We start from the raw sequence: 24,963 nt of genomic DNA, 5'->3' as shown, positions 1-24,963 counted from the left end.
CCTTCAGTTCTTTATTCAATAGATGTAGCGTTTACTTGTGCTCATGGGCTGTTACTTATTTGTAGCCCCTTCGGAGCGCTCCGGTCTCCCCAGTTTCCACTGACACTTATTGGTTCCTCGCAGCTTCTCTCGGCGTCTTCCTGTTGCCCCTGGCCTTCTCCCCGAATGGGCAACAGACCACCAGCATGCATAATCTTCAGTAATGGATGCCTCCAGGCCCCTCTTCTTCGTCCCAGTACTAGAGTGGTATTTGCAATCGGAAGTGTGCACAACTCTTAGCTTCCTTTTCCTCTTCTCAGTATTTGGTGTTGGTAGTGGAGTAGTTATTGTGCCTTGCTGTTTTGTTCTTGCCCTATTATTGTGTAAGATTGAAGGAGAGGGGAGGGGAGAAGGTTGACAATAACCCATAAACTTAGAGGGTAGGTCATCTTTTCTCCAAAGGGGATACCATGTCTCCCCCAGGGGTACTTCTCCCCCAATCCCCAAAGACACTCCACCCAGGTAATTCTCCCTCGCTTATGCACCCCCAGGGTCGGGATCCAACATTGATGGCTTTTCCCTGGCCTCTCTGGGCAGAGGTTCCAAGGGGAGGAAATGTGAGGACGCCCTTGGGTTTCTCACACCCCTTGGAGCTTTCTCAATACTTGTTTTGTCACCATTCACTTGTTATGCTTTCAAATATTCTCAGAGTATTTGCCACTGCTTATACTTCCAGTTTACACAGTTCCTTATATTCTTATGACACTTGCCAATGCTTGTTTTCTTCAGTTTACACAGTTCAGTTCCTTTGTATCAGGGAATATCACCAACTGCTTTCAGTCTAATTGGTATTCAATCACACTTGCTTTCTTTCGGTTCACTATTCAAAACAAAAGGTTTAATTTTGTTCCATTCAGACACATAGAATAAACTACCATCAAATTCCCAGTTTACCATACTGCTGGGAATTTGAACTTGTGAGAAAGCCTATGAACAGGGTGCAAAGACTTCTGTTACTCTGGCCCTTTCGTGGCCCTTTCTTAGCTTTATCAACTTCATCAAGTTCAGTATTCACAAAACCCTTTCATTCAGTTTTCTCAACTTCAGGTTATCGTACTGTCAAAAATTCTTTCGTTCAAACTGGACCGGCATTCATATTGCCTAAACGGGTGCTCGCGAGCGATTCCCACCTGCAGAAACCACACGGTTCACACCACAGCGTCCAAGAGTCATTCAGGCTCCTTTGACTCACCGGGTATGCTCTCTGCAGGTGCTGCTCGCAGCGTCGGCAGGCTCTCTGTGGTTGTCGCTGATCCCGGCTCGGGCGCCTCTGTTCCAGGATCTCCGCTGCCTCAATTGTAAGGAGAGGGAGTCACTCCAGGAGGTATACAGACCAGCTCTGCTACTAGAGACTTTTCCAATGCTCCCGCCACCATACGCTTCAACGACTCTGCAGCTCCTAGGCGCTTCAGGCATGGGTCTCACCTCTTGCTTTGCCTGCAAGCTTTCCACAGGGCTCTCCTTCGCCTCACTTGAGCGGGCCATTTATACCACCCCCCTGGGACCCAGGTGCATGCAATGTTCCTTTGCTGCTTAACGGTTTTGTTACTCGACATCCTTCTTCCTCCTCCCAGTACCAGAGTGGGGTTTGTGTATGTCTGAGTTAATAAAGAGAGGATGTGGGTTGTCTCTTCCTCATCTCAGTACCTGACTGGTGTGTATTGGGAGAGTGTTTTTTGGAAAAATAGGGAAGAGATTGGTAATACCCTATAAAATACTCGGGGATATTTGACTCTTTTATAAAAGGAAAATGGGGGACACCGAGTCTCACCGAAGGGGTGCCTCATCCCCCCCTCCCCAAGTCTTCTCCACCGAGGTGATCGATCCTTGCATATCCACCCCCAAGGTCAGGATCTGAAAGCCATGGCCTTTCCCTGGCCACCTGGGAGGAGAATATATTGGGGGAAAGAAGTGAGGACGCCCTCAGATTCCTCACAGGGTGATGAAACCCCTTTCTGGATTATGATTGTAAAGGGCTTGCGCAAGAGGATGGGGAGGCCTGAGATCCCGGGATGACTGAGTATGATCTTGAAGGGCTTTTCCAGGGCTGGATAAACTTGGTTAGGAGAAGGACGTTCCTGCAATTCTGTATTCTGAAATTAAAATTTCCATTTCTACATGAAGTTGTATTAGCAATGCTTTCTTTCATGGTTGAGGGCTGATGGTGAGAAAGAGCTCTTAATGTGCATTTGATGGTTCTTTGCATACTTTTCCATTGTAACATGAACATCCAACACCTTGCAGTTGGAGAAGGGAAATACTTCCCAACCAGACGTTTGCTCCTATGCCCCTCACACACCGCCCTATCCCTGTGCTTCATTTTTAGGCCCACAACTTGGTGAAATGGTTGTATTTTATCTAATTGAGTAAACCGAACTGCAGGCAGATCCCTGGTGCAGTTGGAGCTCTGGTGGCATATTTCTCTCCTGGTCTGTCCTATGTTCCCTGTGAGTTTGTTTCCAACCCCCAGTGCCATCTTAACATATTTTGAGGCCCTGGCACAGACCACTTTGGGGTCCCACGAACCAAATAATCTCCCACTCCCCATCATTACAACAGCCTAAAACGTGTTTGACTGGGCAGCCCGCCACAAAGAACCACAATGACTCCCAGATAAATTCCAAGGGTGTTACAACTGGTTCATCTAAAGGATTTATGGGTAGGTCTCAGGGCTAAGTGGGTTTATGGCAGACTTTGGCACTAGGGCAGTCCCTCTCTACTTATTTCCTGCTGGTTTACCCCCTCCCTTGCCTAGGTGTCTTTAACAGGGTGTTAGTAACTCGCCAACGGGGACACCAACCTATCTGTTGTTCTGACTAATACTGTTGGTGACTTCCCTAAAGTTTTAGCTAACTCCCTGGGGTTTTTCTAGCCTTTACCTAACCTATCCAGCTTAGTAGTCTCGAGGTTAGGGATGATGCCTTCTTTCGCCTGGTTTCACTCTCTCTTCTTCCACATACGTTCTTACCTGACGTCATATAAGGCTACTAATATGTTCTCCTCCCACCACGTTGCTATCCCTCCAATCTCTCACTCTGCCTTTCCAACTCCACCCTTTCAACGTACTTAACTTCTTCGCTTACTATTATTGCTACCTGCTTCTACCCACGCTATTCTAATCTGTCTCAAATGTATGCAGATGGTTACTCCTATTCTCACACTCCTTGTCGCTCTCCGCATTATGTCTTCACTGCTATTTCTACTCTGTATTTAACCCTTGCTATCGCCCTCTACTGCTCTAGTGCTTCTACTCACTAATGCTCTGTACTACCTACTCCACTGCCAATATTATCCTTTTACTTACTCTCTCAATCACTATTCCATTACTCCCAATACCACTATCGACTACTGCTACCTCCGCCATTACAATCACTAGCACGCTGATACTCGTACTCTTACTTCACTCCTCACACTTTCCGCGTTCACACTCCACACTCTACAGACCCCTCTACCCCCTCCGAATAATAGCCTCTGCACGCCAATCGTTCTCTCTCCTCCTCTGGTTTCTCGGGACGCCTCCTGTCCTCACCAATGTTCCCTCTAATTTTTCTCTGTGTGGAACCGGTTGGCTGTTGTGCGCACATTATTTTCCATGTGCGCAACTGACTAATGATGTAAGCCATTTTGTGAGCTACCGTTGCAGAAGAGAGTTTGGAAAGGAATGTCCTCTTCCCAGCCACTGCTATTCTTTAAAAATCTTACAACACTTTTTTCCAAACACATAGGCTAAAACAAAATGTCATATGTGATTACACAAAAAACTCATCAACCAGTCCAAGACTTCAATATCTGCCACAGTACCTTGCAAGCTACCTCTGCACAGAGAAAAAGGTCGGCCTCATTACGAGTTTGGTTGTAAGTGGTAAAGTTGCGGTAACTCCATAACCACCAACTTTGCCACTACTCCAAATTACGATTTCGGGCCTGGAGTGAAAGATTTGCCGCCAGGAAAATCCTGGAGGTAAATTCTCCAACTCTATGCAGAAATCGTCAGAATTTCAGCTGCAGTGATTCTGCCAGAAAGCCACATTGAGTCCAATGAACTCAATATGGACTCAATTTGAATGGGGAATTACACCGCCACCACCAGTTGTAATCCGGAGGGAATTCCTCTGGACCAAGTGGTAGTAAAAGTAATTCTCTTTGGCGGTATTCTGGCAGATTTATGCCAGGATACCGCCCCAAGTCGTAATGAGGCCCTGCATGTTTTATGCCACTGGAAAATCACTCATTTGTATTACAGAACACAAATATCTCTTGGTTGTGTTCCCAGATATCTTGCGCAAACAATATTTATTCTTAGACATTTTTCTTTGTATTCTGATTTTTCAAAAACAGGGAATTTAATTCTTGATGCAGTAATCTCAAGTGGTCAGCCGACATGCGTTTCGACCCATTGGGTCTTAATCAGGGTTGGCGTGTTATTGTTCATCGACCGTTAGGCAGGTTGGCTCTTGCTGGTGGGTCGGGTAGGTGGGTTTGAATAGACTGGTGTGTCAGCCTGTTACTGCTGCAAACGACGTCCCTGGCATTTGTGGCCCTCAAATGTCTTGTCATAACTGATGTGGGTGAAACTCGGACAGAATACATTTGCCAATGGATTAATGGCAATTAAAAGCAATGTGTGAAAAACATGCTAAACGGAGTTCAAGTGTCACTTTAATGAAGTAATTCAAGGGGAGAATATGCTTCTAATAATTTGTGTAGGCATGATAGTTGCATCAGAATAACTGCACTTTAGAATATGATAATCCAAAATTCCTGTGTCTCTGCTTACTATCCACATTGCTTTCTCCTCTGTATAGTGATAACACCAGCCTTAGAGTTAAGAGACATAGGCACCATGCATTTTTACTCCCTAAAAAAAGAATGTGCTTATCAAAAATGAGAAACAATGAACATATTGCGTCAACCCACAAAGCTCCACTGATTTGTTTTCGAATTGGTGACCAGTAGAGCAGTGGCATAGGAAGGAAGGAACTCTAATAATTTTAATGCCTGATACCAAAATTAATTTTATGGGGAAAGAACATATTTTAATAAGCAGAAAGTGTCTATATTGGCAAAGCTAATTACTTGTTTACTCCCTGAAAAATCATTTGCAGTGCAAGCAGGGAGCAGAATCTGATTAGAGCCCTGCTTGAATCCCTGAAGTGAAATGACAGGGCACATAATAAAGTGCGTAGTTTGACCTGCCGCACCACAGCCTAGATAAAATTAAACAAGAGAATTACTGAGGTTTATTATGGAGCCCTGTTGAAGAAAATTACACATACATGCCTTTTAAGCTAATTGCATCAATTTATCAGAGATGCACCAGATTGAGGGCCTTCTTCTGTAACTATGGATCCCTATTTTGTAATTCTTTGTGATCAGTTAAATAAGATGCAGGGAGATGCTAGAGACTGCACACAAAAACACATGGGTACATTGAAAAGACCTCAGCAGTTGAGCATAGAAAGAAAAAGAAGGTGCTGTTGTCTAGATGGGTACTAGAATCTCCTATCCTTTAGCAAACACGCTACACATTTCCTCCAGTGTACTGCGGAAAGGTCTCTTTGTCTTTGAAATATGTTGTTTAGTTCATCACCCGCAAGGAGTGATGCTTCCACCCATACCCTTGCCCCTGTACTTGCCTCCAATACTAGTTGATAGAGCACTGTAAAAAGTGAGGTATTGTAACAGTAAATACTCACTTGGATATTTGCAGACCCACAATACTTTGCAAGCAAGGCATATTTAAATGCTTCAACATATGATGTGCATTTTAAGAATGTCATGACACTGCATGTACACAATTCTTTTGCAGTGCATACAAGATTGTTTGCAACACACCCACCCTTATATCATTGTGTAGGATTACACAAGTCCTCAGTGAAACCATGTTTGTATAGAAGCAAGTTACCTTATAATGTGTGAAGGTCTATGCCCAAAGGAACTCTGAACACTTGGAAACAATGCAGATTGTGTGAAAAGCATTCTCCTGTCTGAATATCCGGTTCCCTGATACTATGGATGAGTAATCCCAGGCTTAGTCCATACCCATTATCCCTTGTAGGCTAAGTAAATGATATTGCAATGTTGCTCTCTACTTATAGGGTAATGTTAGTAATGCTAAAGTAGGAGATGCTGAGCATCACCTGTTTCTTTCAAAATCTTTAGAGAGCAAATTCATATTTGAGTTTTATAATGTGTTAACTTACAAGGGGGCCACTTCAAAGCACTTGCGCGACATATGTACAAAGAAGAGAAAGTATGGGATTTGGTTACTTATAGTCAGTATCCGATATTTGAGCTGGTAGTTCGATTCTAAAGTGTGGGTGACGCCTTTGGTAAGGCACAATGAATAACAGAAAATCTGGCGCGTGAACGTTATTCATGTTACAACAAACAAAACAAGTGGATGTAGGTACACGTCTACTAACCTTTTGCAGAGCCAAGAGAGGTAGAGTCAAGGTTGTCCGGTAGTATCTTACTGTACTCTGGGGCAGAAGTTAGAGTCATAAGTAAAAATGTGCTAGAGTCAGGTTTAGGAGTCATGGGTGAGGGCTGGGGAGGGAAAACTTTTGGTTAATGTGTGCAGGCAGACGGGTTAGATTGGTTAGATTCTTCTGTTCATGGAGCCAGTTTTTCATTTTAGTTTTTAACCTCTTGTGTTGTATTTTGCTGTTAGAGATTTTAGGTGCATAGTAGTGTAATGCAAATTAGCAGAATATCAAGACTAGCTGCTTATTTTAAGAGAAAGAACATTTCAGGTAAGTGCTGCGGCTTGTGCCTTAGTACATCTTTTTGAATAGGTGAGAATTGTCTGTGTGTGCTGCTAAAAATCTTCTGAGCGGCACCCAGAAGGAAGCTGGGCAAGCGCACATGCGCATAGCTTAGAGGGAACATTGGTCCTCAACCAACCAACCCACACTCTACCATTCACACACATCTCCTTAAATACCCCACCCCCTCCTAGGATTGGTCAGCTTGTAAGCCCACCTTTTTTCAAAGATGTACCATGTACTGGTCTCCAGGGAGGATTTCTCTTTTAGGCCCTCCTGAGGCCTTTATTAACATATGAAAATCCCTACTGGTTTAGTGGGGTCACTATGGCCTTTATGGGGGCTTTTATTTAATATATAGAATCCTTGGTGGGCTACTGGGCCTCTTTTCAAAAAAGGGGTCCCTGGTGGGTTAGTGTTTCCTACCTGCTCCGGCAGACACAGCAGTGTTGTAGTTGGTGCAGCGTACATCATTGCCGCGTTCTGTGGCAGGTGTTGCAATGTTTCCCTCGGTGTTGGCCCTGCTGCTTTGCTGCAGCGGGGCACACCGCAATCCTGCTGCTGGTTTGTCTCCTCTTTGTGGCACAAGGATTGTGGTGGGGTCCTCCCTGGCCCTACTGCTGACATTTACCAGGTAAATTGTGGTGCTGTCCTCCCTCCAGCACCTTAATGGGGTGTTGGGGCAGGTAGCTATTATTTGTTTGTTTATATAGCGCCAGCAGCTCGCAAGCATCAGGGTGCTGACATGTAAACGTAGATACAAAACATTTAAAATCACAGGACAAGGCGCTGAGTAAATCACACTCAGTAAGTTTGGGAGCACCCTCAAAGTCACTTAACCCCGTCGTCCATGCTGCAATGAAGACAATAAAGAGTGTCATTGCAAGGGCAAGATTAGCTGTCCACAATGAGGGTCCTTGTGTTCTAACATAGCACCAGGACACATTTTAACATTAACAGCCACAATGAAGGTGTACAGGCTGCAGTATAGGTGCAGGATACAGATTAGTAGCTGTATGACAAAGGTACAAATACTCTAGCATAGGTAGAGAACTTGGCTTCCTAACAGAATGCACAACTGCACAGAGAGTGGAAGTGGCAAATGGTGTTCACATACCAGAGCATAGGGACGATGGTGATCAGATGTAACTAAGAAGGTGCATGTACCTGAATACAGTTTAGAACTGTGATGTGGCATATGAACACAGTACAGTACTCTGCCACAAGCCCTTATCATACCTTTAGAACTGTCGACTTAACAAACTGCATTTCAAATTCGGTTATTGCGCATGACCAGCCTATTCCCCATAGAAGGGTGAAAACGTGATCAGTTGTGCTATGGTTAACAAGCAAACCGTATGTACTTCAATGATCACAGAGTGCATTACATTGATTAATTGATCAATTTGGGCACTGACTACTTTGTGTCAGACCGCCAGGTTGAGAGCAGTCTGGGGGGGCGGGGAGGGCTCTTGTGGTTTTGAGTGTTAACTTGCCAATGCGGTGATCAGCATTTGGGTTAACTCGAGAAGAGCAGCAGACACCCATCCCCTCCCCTGAATTCAATGTGACGGGTTGGGCCAAGGGCAATTGAGGGCGGACCATACCCCTTGGCTACAGCTTGGCTATGCAACTGGTGGTAGGATGCTATTCCACTGTGTTTTATGTGGCAAAGGATTATAATAAAACTCTGGTCTCGGTATAAAGGTCTCAGAACTATTATACAGGAGCTAGTATTCCATCTTCCTTGAAGTGATGGTAGGGTGCATGGCGAATCGAAACTAAATACACTTCCTTAGCTGTTGGTAGGTGTTAGGGAGAATTCTCAATACATGGCTGATTCCCCTTACCTAATGAGTCCCTCAGCAGCTTTGCTGGATTTCTAAGGTTTATTTTTTCACCTGGTAAGAGTGTGAGCCTTTTCCCCACTCTTACATGTGTTTTTGCTGTGTGTATTTTCACTGTTGTGTGATCTTGGGCACTGGAGCCTCACCTACTCGAGAGCACCCCTTTTATGTGTGTTAGACAGCACCTTCAGTGCAGTGATACAGAGTTTTCTTTGAGACTTTCCAATAATTCCATATTTCCGGGGCTAACTACTGTCCCCCCAGAAACAGGTAAAGTTGCCTTTAACTTTATATAGTCACTTTAAACTGCAGACCCAGTGCACCGCATCTTACATGGAGTACTGGAAAGGGTTAACTCTTATCCCTTTTTGTCTGTGCCTCTTGGAGCCTTGTTTCGCTCCCTTAACTTTAAGACTTGGCTGGTGGCAGTGGTATCTACCCTAACTTTCCTACCGCGCTTATATTACATAAACGTGGTATTGTTCCAGGCTATTATATTAGCCTCAAACATAAACCTGCTTGACCAAATACATTTTATTTTGGCTACGGCTGGGTTTATTCGCCATTTCTTTTTGTTAAAGTATTTCTCGTGTTTTTCTCTGTGCGCCAAACCGGGGATGATTCCTTTGTTCGCTGTCTTTTCGCGGGCTTCTGCACAGAAGCCCTCCTTAAGGCGCCTGATAGTCTAGGTAGGCAGCTTGGGTTGCCTTAGTAACCCAAGTCGCACTCTTGTCTGATTGGCTAAGGGGACTGGCCTTGCCAGGCCAGCCACCGTGCTTTGTGATTGACAGCCAGGCTGTATGAATGGGGGAAAACTGCATAAAAAGCAGGTCTCGGGGACTGGAAGAGCAGAGTCGCCACTGGAACGAAAGAAACAACGAGGAACTGAAGAAGAGGACCCTTACCACGACTGAACCACCCGGTGAAGCCCTGCTGCAGGTCTGAATCTCCGAATCCGACGACAGAGAAGATTCTCCAGGAAACCTCTTCCCTTGAGCTGGTGTGACCAACCAGTTTGCCCAAACTACAAGCCAGGACCCATCCTCTGGTCGAATTCGCTGTACAGAGCTACAGTGGGCCGGATAGCCAGGAAGGTCGGACCCTGCTTGGGTTTTAAGGATCGCACCTTTTATTCGTTACTTTGGTGCTGGTTTCTTCCCTGGTTGGCTATTCACGCTATTCACGTTTACCTTCAATAAATCCTTAATTGAGTAAATGAAGAGTATGTGGAGCTGCTATGGGATTAATGCATGCCGTTTGCTCCCACGATTTATCATTGGATGGAAGTAAACATAAGGAGTACGGATTAATCCAATACGTTCCTTGCCAATCTGCCACTAGAGTACCGCATAAATTAGCAGAACCCTCTAATAATTTGGCATTTGTACAGATAGGAAAACTCCCTAACAAGCCGGTCTAATTTGATATAAATACTTGCCATATTGGCTATGCTAATTTTTCTGTTTTTTCAAACCTAAAAGGAAAAGTGATTCCAAGGCGGAGCTGTTGCTGTGAAATTGCTGCATATAAAACATTTGGTGCTCAGGTTTTCTCATAATGGCAATACATAATTTTAAAATTAAGTAAAATGCAAGGAGGCTTATTTCTCTATGAGCATTGTATGTGTTATGTAATACTCCAGTTCATGCAATAGAGTGCAGTAAATGCTAAGATGCAGACTCAAGACAAGGAACTTGAACCCATAACGAGACCATCTAATAAAGCTGCAGTTGTAAGTGCATACATGAGGGAACACTGTGGTAAATGGGTAGATCTGCGATGGAACTTACATAAAAGGAGACTAAAGTTCTAAGAGCATTGCATGTACAAGTTATAATGTGGAATGCCCATACATTGCTGGAGTGCACTATAGGTTAGGTGAGCTTCTATAAAATAGTTTTTTGCATCTAAAAGGGAGTATGCTAAAATAGTGTCAGTTCGAGTGTGTAGTGGCGTTTCTAGAAATCGATATTGAGGGGTTTGGAGGGAGGGGAAATCCAGAGGGCACAAATAAAATAAGGGGGCAGGGTGGTGGCACATCAAATAAGGGTCATCATGCCAAACTGGTTTAATTAAACATACATTTTACCAAACTGATTAAAAATGTGACATTAATCGTTCCCCAGCTTGTTGTCATTACAGGCCTATTTACTTTCCTTGTAGTGAATAATATGGTCTTAGTTTTTTTTTAAAGTTGATGATCATACTATGTTCGTGGAAAATTGGCCCAATTCTTCCAAATTGCTTTCATGCCTTTTTATAGTGTGGTCGACTATCACAAGATCATCCACATACAATAATGCTGTGACCTTGGTAGTTTTAAATTTAGCTGGACAATGGGAATGTTTTTCAAGGCGTCCAATTAGTTGGGCTGTGTACAAATTAAAGAGAAGTGCCGCCAATAGACATCCCTGTTTGACACCCTTGTTAATTTTTATCGGTGTAGTTAAACGGCCTTCATTGTCGAGCCGTACGCAAGCAGTGTTATAATGATGTGACTTTATTATTTCTAGTAACCATGTAGGACACTTTAATATAGACAGGATTTCCCAAAACTTATAACGATCGACCCTGTCAAAAGCCGAACTAAAATCTACAAATGTAACATAAATAGAAGAATTGGACGGCTGTTTGGCTCTGGTAGTTATAGGATCAAGGAGTCTGACATTATACATGGTACTGCATCCAGAAAACCTGACTGAAACTGATGCAGTATTTGGCTGTCATCAGCCCAATATTGCAGATGCTCCAAAACAATAGCGGCAAATATTTTGCTGGTGTTGTCGAGCAGTCACAAAGTCTGATAATTTTCAGGCATAGATCTCGAGCCTGCTTCATACACGGGGATCAATATAGAGGTAGTCCATGATGTAGGTATTCTTTTTTCATGGCACACTTTTTTACATAATGTCATCAAAATTAATGACCAACTTATGGGATCATATGTAATAACCACAGAGGCTAACCCATTGGGTCCTGGGTTTCTCGAATTTTTAAGCTTACCAATCATTTTTATTATATCGCTACTGGCCAGGCATCTAAGGTGTGAACAACCATGTTCTTTATATGTTCATCATACATGTTCTTTGTAAGATATTCAACCCATATCTGTTCCCCAATCGCATTAAGGGGTTGTGGTAAAGAATAGCCTCTAACTTTATTTATCATTTTCCACACGTATCTACTATCTCCTACTTGTACAGCACCTTTCAGATTTTGACATTTGGTATTTATTTTTTCATGCCTGACGTTTGCACCAACCCCTGAATTTGTTAGTTTGTCTTCTTCGTGCAGTATATTCATCCCATGAAATAGAGAGCTTTTTTAACTTTCGAAGTTCACGGCGGTGGGAACGCCTTACCACCACCAACTCTCTATCATATGAAGACTTGCCAGACTTACCAGTAGCAATGATAGGGGTACCGCAAACTGAGGCCACTTCCCTGGTCAATTGCCTGATTATAGTTTCAACATCATCACAATTCATATTGGTGATTTCAGTTTTTACATTTTCAATATAAAGGCTCATTCTTTTAGTCATCTTCCTGATTTTCGTGGTATTCCATTTTATTTTGGACCTGCTGTTAGTAACTCCAAGATTTGTCGGACCCCACACATTAAACCTGTTTAGGAACATATTCAATTTAACTGAAACTAGGGAGTGGTCACTATTGAGCATTGGAAATCACTTCCAAGTCACTTATAAGGTTAAGTGCTGCATATTCCCACCTATGTAATCCAAAGTGGCTGATTTACAGCCACCATTCCAAGTACATTTCCCAGGTGTATCACTGACAGTTCGTCCATTGAGAGGCCATATCTGCCAATCCTTCAGAAAATGTGAACATATTCTCCCTCTAGCATTACTTTTAGATTTGAACATTACATTGTGGAAGTTGAGAGTAGATTTTCGACCATGAAACCTTTGCATCAAGTTGATATACACCCTAAAAAGTTCTCATGTGCAGCAGTTGCAAAAGTCCCTAAAAACAGCATTTATTCTCATAAGTGTTTTACTGTGCGTTTCTTTCATTGAAAACAATTAATCGTTTGTTGCCCTATCTTTGTATCTTTGAAACAATTAATGGAACATTTCATAACAGAAGACAATAACAGTCTGCAAACGACCCCCCCCCACCCCTCCCCCTGCCCCCACACACACTCTTTCCTTTCATCAGGTACTCCACAGCACTCTGAACGGCACCAAGCCAAACATACATATTACAACTTCAACATGTCAGTGCAACTATTTTCCTTAAAGGGCATACTCTGTATTTTAAACAAATAATCCATAACACTATTGCATTGAATCCTAACGTTTAATGGATGTCGGTGAGTTAATCAAAAATATTTTACCTTATGGAGAAGTGTTCGAATTTATTGAACTGAAAAACGAAATTAACTTAGTACTTTTTTTTTAAAGCATTTTTTAAAATATAATGCAGGGGGGGACCCCCTTCCTACCCAAACTATACCCTTATGCCACACCCCACCTATTATGCATTATACATATACAACTTTACCTACCATTTTCGTTGAAATAAATTCGATAACTTCTCCTTAGGTGAAATTGCATTTGAACAAATATACGGAAATGTTTTCAATCAGGCACACACCCAAGTCTCGCCCAGCATGTAGTGCGCAAATGAAACCCATATTTATTTGTATCTATAAGTTCAATATTCCGAATGATATACCACTCATCACACCCTTCTCAAAATACCCCCCAGGTTACACTGAATCAGGAATCAGGCTAGTTGTACAGGTAAATATTTATTTATTTAGAATTTAAAATCACAATATACTTAATAGGTAACAACAATCACCAATGGGGTGATAGGAACAATGAATAATATCTTTAATGCACTAGGAATCAAGCAATGGACACAAAAAGAATGCAGCAAAGGAAAGAATACTTTTGGGTTGGTTTGGAACAGATAGCACTATGGTTAGAGGGTCCCCCTGCAACACCCCTCAACCCACCAATTGGCAATTTAAATAGATGTGAGGAGAGTGCAGGTACTCCCGAATAACACAGACCAAACAAAATATCACTCCCATCTTCCCCCTTTAAACACAGGAGAAATACGGATTTGACTTTTCAACTATCAGAATGGCTTTGAAATTGGCTCAGCAAAAACACTAAATATGTTAAAAAATGCTTAAATTATTATAAATTCCTACGGGAGCCGCTTTGAACAGATGCAAGCAAACATAAGCAATAACGTAATCGAAAGGAAACAGTTGGGATCTCAAAGGCCAAGTGGGAGATAATTTAAATGTAATTCACACGTGTAAAAATTTTCCAAATGTCCATTTGCGGCAAACTTTTTACTTATGCACATTTTTCTTTTTTTTATAGAACAGTTCCATCGCACTTTGAGTTGTAGAGGTAGCTAAGGATGTTAGGTACAAGCGGGAGTTGAAATTTCGTTTCTACCTTAGAAAATGAGGGAGTTATGGAGGTTTTGGTGAGAGGTATTTTTCGAAAATAAAGACACGACTTTGGACAAGAACTTCAGTTTAGAATCAGAAAATATGGCTTATGCTTTTATTCAAGGCTGGAGCATTCAGGCTAGGCAACCAAGTCGGGACGAAGTAAGCTCTGAGACTGATTTATGACTTCAGTAACAGATCCCCATCTCCTTCCCCGGCGGCACCAGTCCAAACACTAAGTGGGATTTATGGATCAGAGTTACATGTCAGAGTTACACAAATAAAGATGACTAGGCAGAATAAGATAGCACTAAAGATTTTGACACTGTTACTAGTTATGAAAGTAGGGATAGTTAAGAGATTAGAGTGGAACAAGATAAGCAAGGTATACAATAGTTCTATAGCGTCCTGTTAATACTCACAAGCCACTGGGATTTAAGCTTTTAGGACAGTCACGGTTCTGGTCAAAGGATTGGGTCTATCAAGGAAAGACAGCACATCAGGCGTGGGACTGATTCAGCTTGGCCGGTCACCGGAACTGCAAAGGGTCTGCCCTTCTTGTTTCTGGGTATTTCAAATCAGCGGGATGGCGAGTTCATGAGGCAAGCATTATGGTAGCAAGCCAGATAGTTTCAGGATGCTAGTTTCAGGATGCTTTCTCACACCACAGCGCTTCACTGGGTTGTAAGAATTAGTTTGAGGATTGAGGAAATGGTTCAGCTACTGCTTGGCCTGGTCCTTGGCATCTGGATCTGGAAGGATGTTGAATGCTGGATGTTGAATGCTGGATCAGGGTGCTTCGCTGGAATCAGAAGAGTGAGTCCCTATGTGTTGTCAGCTGTCTCTATTTATCCTTTCAAATGAGATCACAAAAATGGGGGTATGTGCTGGCTTAACTAAACTCGCCCGTGTGAACTGGGATTGGATCAGAGCCTCATCTCCGCCTTGCATCTGAGTGATTGGCTCAAACACAGGTGATGTCAAGTTTATGGTTTGGTTTTTACAATCCTTAGAAACCTCCACTAGTATCAAAATCGAATTTTGTCCTAAATACATATTTATACATTTGTAACCTCTATGAAAATTACATACAAGGATTCCATATTTTATGGAGTATCTGTTCAGCAAAATCCCGCAGCTGTGTGATCTTGTTTCGCCTTTTTGCAGCATTTTGTCCATTTCCTCATGAAAACAATTTCCAAACTTCCAAATTTCCACAAATATGTGCGTTTACCATAGGGATGTAACAATTCTAGCATAAATACAGTTCCCATAAACCCACAAATATCGCCATTCCTGTTCAGAATATGTTACATAGTTCCACTACGTTTTGAAACGTAGTGCCAAAAATTAGACTAACAAATCTGCCCTTTTTGTATTTTTCACCATTTATGATAACAAGTTATGAGTCTCTAAAAATTGTTCATTACATGTTCTTAGCAGCAAATAGTCCGCCTTTTGTCTCTCCCTGGAGCTCAAGGAGTAGCCCCAAGCTTTGGGAACCTTCTGCAAACCAAGTTTACGACCTCTTCACATGTCCATTTCCTGGCCTGGAGAATCTGCCATTGTTCAGTCTCTGGCTGCAGACAAAAGTCTGTCCTACCTCACAATAATCATATGTCAGTGAGTATCTGCTGAGAGGAATGCCCTCCCCTTGGGGGAAACCTGTTTTCCACTTCTTGCAGCCCAGCCAGGCTAATTTATTCTTAATTTTGTGACTTAAAATCCAGCAGAAAACAAACTTGTTGCATCAAATGACATAGATAAATCACTTTCTTAGATTTAAACATGTGGGATCAAAAACAACTGAAATCTGTGTTTCTTTCAGCAACAATCCTTTCATATTTGCTAGTTTGGCTGATTTTTAGTTTAAATAACTTTAAAGTTTCATCAGGAGAGCCCATTTGACATGAATTGTCATTCACAGGTAGCCCAGTGTGTTGCACTCAGATTTTTGACAGGAGCTGTCATTCACAGTCAATCCAGTTTTGCTGAAAAATGTTTTGCTCTTAACCTTTCAGGACTTTGTACATTCACAGTGCTTCCTTAGGTTAAATGAATTTTAGCGGCAAGCAAAATTTTGAGTGTTGGGAAGTGTTATGTACAGGCATTTTGGAGTTTCAGCAGCAAAGTAAATGTCATTTACAGGCGAATTTTGGAGTTTCACTTGCAAAGCGCTGCTTTTCCCTTTGCACTCTATGGCCCTCATTACGACCCTGGCGGAATGGGTTTAACGGCGCCGGTAAAGGTGCCGGCGCCGTTAAACCCATTCTGCCCTATTACGAGGTTCCCTCGCGGGACCCCCTCTGGACGTCTGGTCAGAAACTCAAAGGAAGGGGCACAGAAGTCACAAGATATTTGCGGGGGTAGTCTGACAAAAAAGGAAATACATTTGAAAGAAAACTGGCGCATTTAAGTTTAACAAGCATGTTTCACTGGAAATGTCTTTTTTTTTTTCTTTCTTTTTCTTGTTTCTATGGCATTGTAAGCTGCACGTTTGCAAAACAATAGTCTGCCCAGCAATTGGGAAGCCTGCTTTTAACACAGATGTGCCCACTTTAATGATAATCGGGACCCATCTATTCCTGTGGTGTCCGCTTCCGACCAGAAAAAAGAATGGGCTAATCAAATGGACTGTAAGCACGTGATTGACTGGGTGGCCGAAGACGTACCTTAAGGTTTTCTCTGTCAGATGGGGTGCAAGGCACCAATTGGCTGGTGCAATTGCCCCTTCTTGTCCTCCCCTAGGGACGCCTATGCTAGCGTGAGGTCAATTAAAGTCACGTATGCCACTCCAGTTTTCTCCTTATGTTATTGGACATTTATACTGCGCCCATCAACACCGGAGTGGTCTTGTAGTGGCGAAGCCTGTCCAAGGGGTAGCGCATTGTGCCCCTGCCTGGGGTGAACCAGATCATAGTCTGTGAGGGAGAAAGAATAGATGGGAGAGTGGAGGATGGAGTACTCCTATTAAGCAAGTGGTGTGGCTGAACCACTAATCTGCAGCATACTGAGTCGCTGCTAAAACCCTGATAACCAAAGTCATGTAGCACTTTGGGCATTTGTTTGTGGCACAAAAGAGATCTATTTACTGGCAGAAGGAGACGCATGTTCCCTTGTTGTGGGGTTTATTGTGGAGTACTTTTTCTGCATTCATGCATTCAAGCATTATGGGCCTCATTACGAGTTCGGCCAATAAATGGGGACTAGACCACCTATCACTACTTGTAATCTGGCGGTTATTCCACCGGACCAAGTGGCGGTAACAGTAAATCTGTTTGGTGGTATTGTAGATTTAGAGCCCAAATACCACCAAACCTGTAATGAGGGCCTATGTTTCCAATTAATTATATAGATTATGTGGGAAATCGGCATAGTTTGCATGACCTCTTTAACTAGACTATAATGGGGTCTGAAAAAGACAAATATTGCAGCCTCATGCTGGAAAAATTGAGAACGCCGACATAGAGTTGTAAATGGGTTTTTTCAAGCTAGGTTTTGAGCCTTTCTATACATGTCAGCATAGGTGTCTTTGTAAACTGCTGCTGACCAGACAGGCAGCCTAAAATTGTCAGCAACAAAAGCATCCTACTACTCTTGTGTGTATGTGGCCATGTCCCTATTTCCAGGACCTGAACAAATGTCCCTAATTCGCCCTGCTGACATAAATGGTAGGAAAAGAACAAAGTACATTTCTTTGAATGCCTTACTGATAAAAAGACAAAGTGAACCAGGCACAATGGTAAGGAAGAAAATAGTCCAGGAAAGGCAAGACCAGGCATGGGGGTAAGATACTGGTAGTCGGTTGGGAAGAGACTGCCCAGCATAACTGATGCAACCCTAGTTTGGAGTCTGAAATCCTCACTCTAGTACTTTTTTCTGTCTATTTCCGTGGTCTCCACCAGTTCTTGATGCTCATTGTCTTTTGTTCTCAGATGCAGCTGCAATCCTGGCAGATGAACAGAATAAGAAACCATGCCGGAAGTTTCTTCAGACTGGTGAGTCATGTTTTCTCTGTTTATTTGTGTTCACTTGCTCTCTTTCGTCCCCTCCTAAGAATAGACTGTGACTGCTCGACCACTATTAACACAGGGTTAGCCAAAAAATGTTTATGGGAAACTGCTCCGCCTTGGTTTAGCAAAGTGCCCACACACCCTGAACACGGGATTGAGAAAATCCTTGTGAAAATATCTCTTCAAGTTGTCATAAGTAGGCAAAGCACCTCCTTTGTGGGTTTATATTTATTTGCACAAATGCGAGAAGTCCTAAAGAAGTGTTGATTACAACAGTTTTTGTGTGTTCGGTGGAAACCTGTTGTATTTTTTGATCAAAGAGGTTGAGTACTTTGGCATGTACAAAGGAGACTGCAAGGAGCTCTGCCGGGTTCTGTTGGAAGGCTTTAAAGCACAAAAGGGGCATTTTAATGGGAAGCAGATCGGAGCAAGACCACCTAATTGTGTTTTTTGGGTTCTGTCAGGCTTGGATCGTGTAGGAAGGGCACAAAGAAACAGTCGGGGACGCAGTAGGGATATGTTTTGTCGAGAGCTTGTTTTGGGCTATGTGTGTGTTCAAGTGGGGGATGTATAACTTGCTTGGAGGTCTCTGAGGATATGAAAGCAGTGCAATAGCATTTTGGGGACTATGAATGAAGAAGTTGGAATACTTGGTGAGAGTAAAATGTTGATTATGTTAGGTAATGTATAACCGTCACTTGATCAGTGCACACCACAAACAGTGATGTGCATCGACCAACCCTCTGTGCGTAATGACCAGTCTCTCTTTTTTCCTACATCAAGATGCATACCGCCTGGACCCTTCCCTCCACTATTCCATTACTTCTGGCTAGTCCTCTCCCTCCATGGTATCAGGAAATATTATCCCCACCAAAAATATCGCCCTACATTTGGTCATCGGGAACGGCCATAGGCGATATTTTTGGTGGGGATAATTTATGGGGTAAATGGGTGGGGGGTTTGCGGGGGTGTCCTCCGCTCCCTTTAAAAAATATATGGGGGTTGCGGGGGTGTCCCCTGCAGGTTCCATGGGGTAATATCGCTGCAAAAATATGGCAAAATGTTTGTATGGCAATATTTTTGCGGGGATATTATCACATGGAACCCCCTCCATAGGTATGCACACCAGACATTTCCTTAATGCTTTCCTTTGTGGTGTCTGGCATCAAGTCCACACAGCTCTTTTCTCCTTTTATAAGCCGTGGCCTCCTTCTATCAATACTGGGGTTGACCAGTGCTTTCCCTTTGCTCCCTAGTGGTGTGTTCTGTCCCATCATATCCTAACCTTGTGTGTTAATGGCAGCTCATGTTACGAACCATATTTTAATTCTATTTCTCTGTCAGGTGGACGCCAGCAGATGGCCTTCCATCCACCCCCACAGTGCAAAATGATGGTCTGCTCTCGACCATGCAAAACACACTCGAAGATTGTTGTGATGTGGCTTGGAACCATATCTGTTATTCCAAACTACATCACTGTGGAATGTGGGGCTATGAAGGTTTCCTCGAAGTGTCAGTTGGGGGACAGGCACTGTATGGTACAAGTGTTAATTGGATACCAAAGTAGTAATTTCCTTCACCTGCTTCTGTGTCACTACTTTATAATGATCTCCTCTGTACTAATGTGCATTGGCATGATAAGTGTATACTTTATTTGTGGTGGACACTGACCAGTCTTGCCGCCTTTCCTTGGAATTGCTCCATGTACACTACTGATCCCTCACTCATAATGTACACTCGCTGAACTCCTCACTACTCTTCTTTGTGGTTCAAACACCGGCTGTTAACTCCTCCCTGCGGACTCAAACTTGTCTTCTCATTCAGTGTGTACTGGCTGGTCCTGGCTGGTCCTGTCCCTACCTCTAACGATCTGAGTCAGAATCACTTCTCTGCCCCGTGTAGTGTTTCATGTCACTCCTTTCTTTCACATTGTGTGCACCAGCCTTTCCCCATTTCCCTATCCATGACTGTACATTTTCGCTGATCTTACAGTACACAATGTATACTGTTCAATTCTCTAGTTTTTCTTATAAATGCTTAGTAGGCATCCTCTCCCTCCTTCAAAGCGAAAAACCAGACAATCCTGGGGAACAATGACTGGTGGTTTCTCACACCAGTCAATCGTTTTCCCCTTTAATGTCTGAACAATGCAGCCCCCCCATACCTTAGGGATAGAATAATAAGACGACCTGCACGACCAACCAGAACAGCCAACTCTTTCTGCCTCCAAACCCCTAGATTCCAACTAAAAAAAACAGGAGGTAATAGCTTCCCTGTGCAAGCAGCCCAGTACTGGAACGCCCTACCAGTTGAACCAAGAAGGGACCAGCCCTACAACAGCTTCAGGCACCATACCCGCACCTGGCTTCGACGCAATGACCTCTGAAACCGGTGACCCTGAGCATTGTGACCTGATGACACACATACCCCTCCACTCTTACATGTAAAATGTACATAATGTATTTACTGTATATAATTTGTTACCTTTCCACCCTTACATGTAAAGAATGTACATAATGTAATTACTGTATACAATTTATGTTACCAACAACCTGTAATATTCAACCTGTAACCAGGTTCTAAGCATTCTTGTTATTCTGTGCGCCCAGCTACCCAAGGGTTTTCGGGCGCCCTATGAATAAACAAACAAACATATGCTAATCTGTTCATCTCTCACAGTGCTTACCTGTTGAGGTTCACTTCCCACATGCTTGGAACAAGCCAACTTCTCTCATGTATTGTGTGGCAGCCAGTCAGTCTACTTCCTGGCATTGGAAACTGTAAATGCTGTCCCATTCAATTTACTTTTGCATGTCTAGTTATGCTTAATGTTGAGTTTTGAATCGTGGCTGCCCCGACACTGAGCTTCCATTCTGTCTTTCCATCCTATTTCAGGTGAATGTGACTTTGGCAACAATTGCAGATTTTCCCACATGACGGAGGACGATGTGCAGCAGCTGACGGCGCACATAGAAGGTGAGACATCTGGCTGGATTGGTGAATGTATGTGCACAAACTACTGGTTTGGAGATCACAATACACCAGTTAGTGTCAAGTTCAGGTTAAAAGCAGGTCTCCATGTATAGAGGTGAGCAAACGTCTTTTCAAGCCCTCATTCACCTGAAGCAGCTCATAATGCTCCTGCTTGCATCCATAGTTACCCAGCATTTTTGCTTTTGGGTTCATAAGTTAAGATACTGTGTGTGTTCAGAGTTTTGCTTCCTGGAATTCTATTCCCGAATGTGCAGGAGTCTCTACATACAGCACTTAACACTGATTTGTCAGAATAGGCAGTAGTGAAAGTGAATGCAAATGGGGTAAATGAATGTTGTAAAGAGAATTGTGCAGATAACTTTCCTAACAGTATTAAACCAATCTACAAAAATATAGAAGTGTGGGTTGAACACACCCACATCTACATATGCTCTGTTTAATTGTATGTATTCTAGTATAGATTTAACATTCACACACGTGCACCCATACACGTATTATTGTCATTTTAAGAACAAACCTCCCTAAATGGAGGGGTTTACAAGCTTCAATGGATATAAACTTCATTTATGCCTTAATTTAGATCAGAAATTATTTTTGCATAAAAATATTCATGTTGCCTAATCTACATATACGTTTCAGCATTACTAGGTATCCATGTGTGTCATTCTTGGGAGTAAAATGTTTCAAATGTTGCAAAAGGACTGTCATCAATGATTTTATATTCCATTACAATCATACTTTGTTACATTCTCCTTTTGAACATGCTCAGAAACCTATTGCGTACTGCATTTCTGTTTAAATTGAATTTTTTTATTTTAACTCACTCTCCTTAAAAAAATAGAATAACAAAGAGGAACCGAACAGAAAATGGGAGGACAAAGAAAATGTTCCTTTTCTAGGACGTTTTGTTTCTTTTTTTCTCCTTACTGTACGCTTTGGATGGGAAGGGTAGGTGTAAATTGATAGTGGTCATACATCGGCAAATAAGATCCTGAATGTATTTGAGAATATGAATTTGTTCAGGAAGTACACCACTACATGAACAAGGTAGACAGCAACACTGAAGTGCTCCAAATTTTGGAGGCTTGAAGGGTGGATCTGTCCGACATTCTTTATCTCCATCCCGCTAAGATAGTCCATGCAAATAGAAGATTGATCCATAGCTACATTGTGATTGTATAATAGCAATATGGCTAACTATCCAATCTGTCTCGCAATTTCACACCCCTAACAATATACAAATAACTTTCAAAGTAATCGTTCTCATGTACCATGAATATACTTCTAATACCTCTGTTCTTTCAGCGTACAATACACAAAGATATGTCTGGGATGCCTTCTCTTTATACAGGAAACAGTTACTTTCAGCTGTGGGGCATCAGGACAGTCCAGACAAATGAATAAAGACTAGATTATAAATGAATGACAGGAGCACAGCTCAAATGGTAATCTTGGTCCAAAATCAGAGTCCTTGAACCCTGTAATACTTTATAATATAGAGGGAGCATAGAAGGTCTAGCTCACTGTCATAATTTGATGGTTCTGTTTTCATTTGAGTCTGAAGGAGTCTGGGATCCATGCAGTCTAACGTTTTAAAGTATTAGTTGGCCACTTCTGTGTGGTCCCTTAGTCGGCTACTCCTGCTAAAACAAAACCATATTATAATCAGGAGGAAGGCTCAAGTGGGAGGGAGGCATATTGCAATGGTGTCAGCCTGTGGTACCTTAAATGTTTAAACTTTCCAAACAGACGTCGTTGGCTCAAGAGCTGCCTTCCTAACTTTCAGTTTCATATTTGCAAGATTGCTGGATCATGGCATGGACTGTCTCTGTATGTTTCTTTCAGGGCTTGTCTGTAGTTTTGAGCAAAATATGCTGAATATGGTGGGCCCATTGTCATAAGGCAACAGTGTCTCTTGGCTTTATTGCCAAATCATTTACAATATGAAAGAAAAATACTTGTGACATTGGGCACTGATCAGCCGAAGGTGGTGGTGTTGTCTCGAAGAGCTGACATCAACATCATGGTTGAAAAGAGATGGATGAGTTTATCTTTGCTTTTTTCATACATGTCTCTCAAAACACAGTCACTAAAACGAGGAAGACCAAGGCACAGACCAATAGAGTGGTGCTTAAAATTCCTGACTGTTATGGATACACTGCACAAGTTTCTGCTGTGCCGACAGTGACCGACTTTGAAAGGGGAGCCGGCATGTGAGAAAATCATAGTCTGGCCAGACGTACATGGTGGAGAAAAGGCTTCTATGAGCTAAGCCCAAACTTGTAGCAGACCTCTGCTAAGAGATACTTCAGTCATAAAGGGTAAACCTCAGTCATAAAGGGTAAAAGTTACTAGAATTCCTCCTTCGCCTCTATATTTGCGGCATTTGCAGAGGGCAAGCAATACTCGAGACGTGAGTGAGCAGATGAACCATCAAAACAAGCATAGTGCACAAAGTACAAAATAAAAGTAATGTGAAGGTTCTAGAATAATATACTCTTTACTGAAAACAGATGTAATAAAAATGCCACCCATGAGAGGAAAATATCCAGAATATGCAGCCTCGATATATATATATATATATATATATACATATATATATATATATATATATATTTCTGAGGCTTGTGGAATCTGCTTAGATCACATGCTGTGCATAGGCCGACATCTAGTGGAAGCTGCGGAGTATTACAGTTTGTTTTTCAAAACTCGAAAATGGGCGTTGACACAGGGCGTGCCAGTAATACTATCCCTAGTGTGACGTCCACTGTACCCATAATCCCTCACGCGTGTAGGACTCTCAGATTGTTTTTTTCCGCCATACTGGTCGGAAGCATTTCGCGGAGTTCCCTGGCCTTAGCCATACTTTTGCTAAATATTGTTATATTTACCCATTTCTCCACCGCAACGTCGAGTCACCGAACTTCTACACTCGACGCCGGCCTGGAGAAGAATTCGACCGTCGACAGCTGCACGACGGATTTGGGCTTCGGAAGGCCTCTGGGAAGTAGGGAGAGTGGGGGGTGGACATACTCTACACTCTTTTGGTATATAGGTACATTCCTATATATTCCTACACTTACTAGCCCGCTGCCACAAGGTGCGTATGGAGGGTACCCCTTTCCAATTCTGCCCCAAGTGCAACCGCAAGTACCCTTGGGTTGACAGGCACGCCACGTGCAATCTCTGCTTGCCGAGGGACCCCCCCGAGGCGAACTGCAGAGCGTGTAGTAGGTTTAAACCGAAAACACTTAAGGATTGTTCGATCAAGCGTTGGGCCCACCACGCCAGGCGTCAAGAGGCCATGGCAGCAGAGGGCACCTTCAGCGATGGCAGCGACGCCATGCTTTCAGACGGCGAGGGCAACGTGGCGTCAGACAGCCGAGCTCAAGTCCCCGACCTCGGAAGGTCGTCCGGCAGGGTGGCTATGGGGAAGACCCCCGGCGACACAAGCGCTACCCACAGCACTTCCACAAAGCACATGAAGTCCAACCGAGACTCAACGCGCACGTCGAGTTCTCGGAAAGAATCATATAGAGAACGGTCCAAACCGGTGTTCTCTGGGCGTTCTCGATCTAGAACGCCACATGACTCCAGGCAATCGTCCACTGTTGCTAAGAGTGCCTTGCTCCCCAAGGTAACGGAAGTTCGATCGTCTGAAGACGAAGCAGACTTCCATCCCCAGACCGCACTCCAGGAGTCGGCGCCCGCAGACCGCGTAATGGCGGCTCCCTCAAAAACTTCCCTCTCCACATAAACAGACCGACAAGTCCCAGTCCTCTGTTATCCCAAGGACACCTGCTAAAACCAGTAAGTCTAGTCAGGAGAAGGCCGAGAAAGCCCCAGAAAAGATAATTCCCAGTTCTA

General features: G+C 43.0%; 1 protein-coding gene across 2 annotated transcripts in view; it reads left to right on the top strand.

The window, feature by feature from the left end:
• ZMAT5 (zinc finger matrin-type 5) overlaps nt 1-24,963 on the top strand; it is a 182,652-nt gene that overhangs the window by 84,934 nt on the left and 72,755 nt on the right. For both annotated transcript variants that reach the window (XM_069619282.1, XM_069619283.1), the window contains exons 3-4: nt 18,025-18,087; nt 20,998-21,078. In XM_069619282.1, the coding sequence (XP_069475383.1) occupies nt 18,025-18,087; nt 20,998-21,078 (144 nt within the window). The remainder of the gene's footprint in view (nt 1-18,024; nt 18,088-20,997; nt 21,079-24,963) is intronic.

This window comes from Ambystoma mexicanum, chromosome 10, assembly GCF_040938575.1.
Source record: "Ambystoma mexicanum isolate Mex_15411 chromosome 10, UKY_AmexF1_1, whole genome shotgun sequence".
NCBI lineage: Eukaryota > Metazoa > Chordata > Amphibia > Caudata > Ambystomatidae > Ambystoma > Ambystoma mexicanum.
Note: the sequence above shows the minus strand (reverse complement) of the source record. Positions and strands in the feature narration are given on the sequence as shown.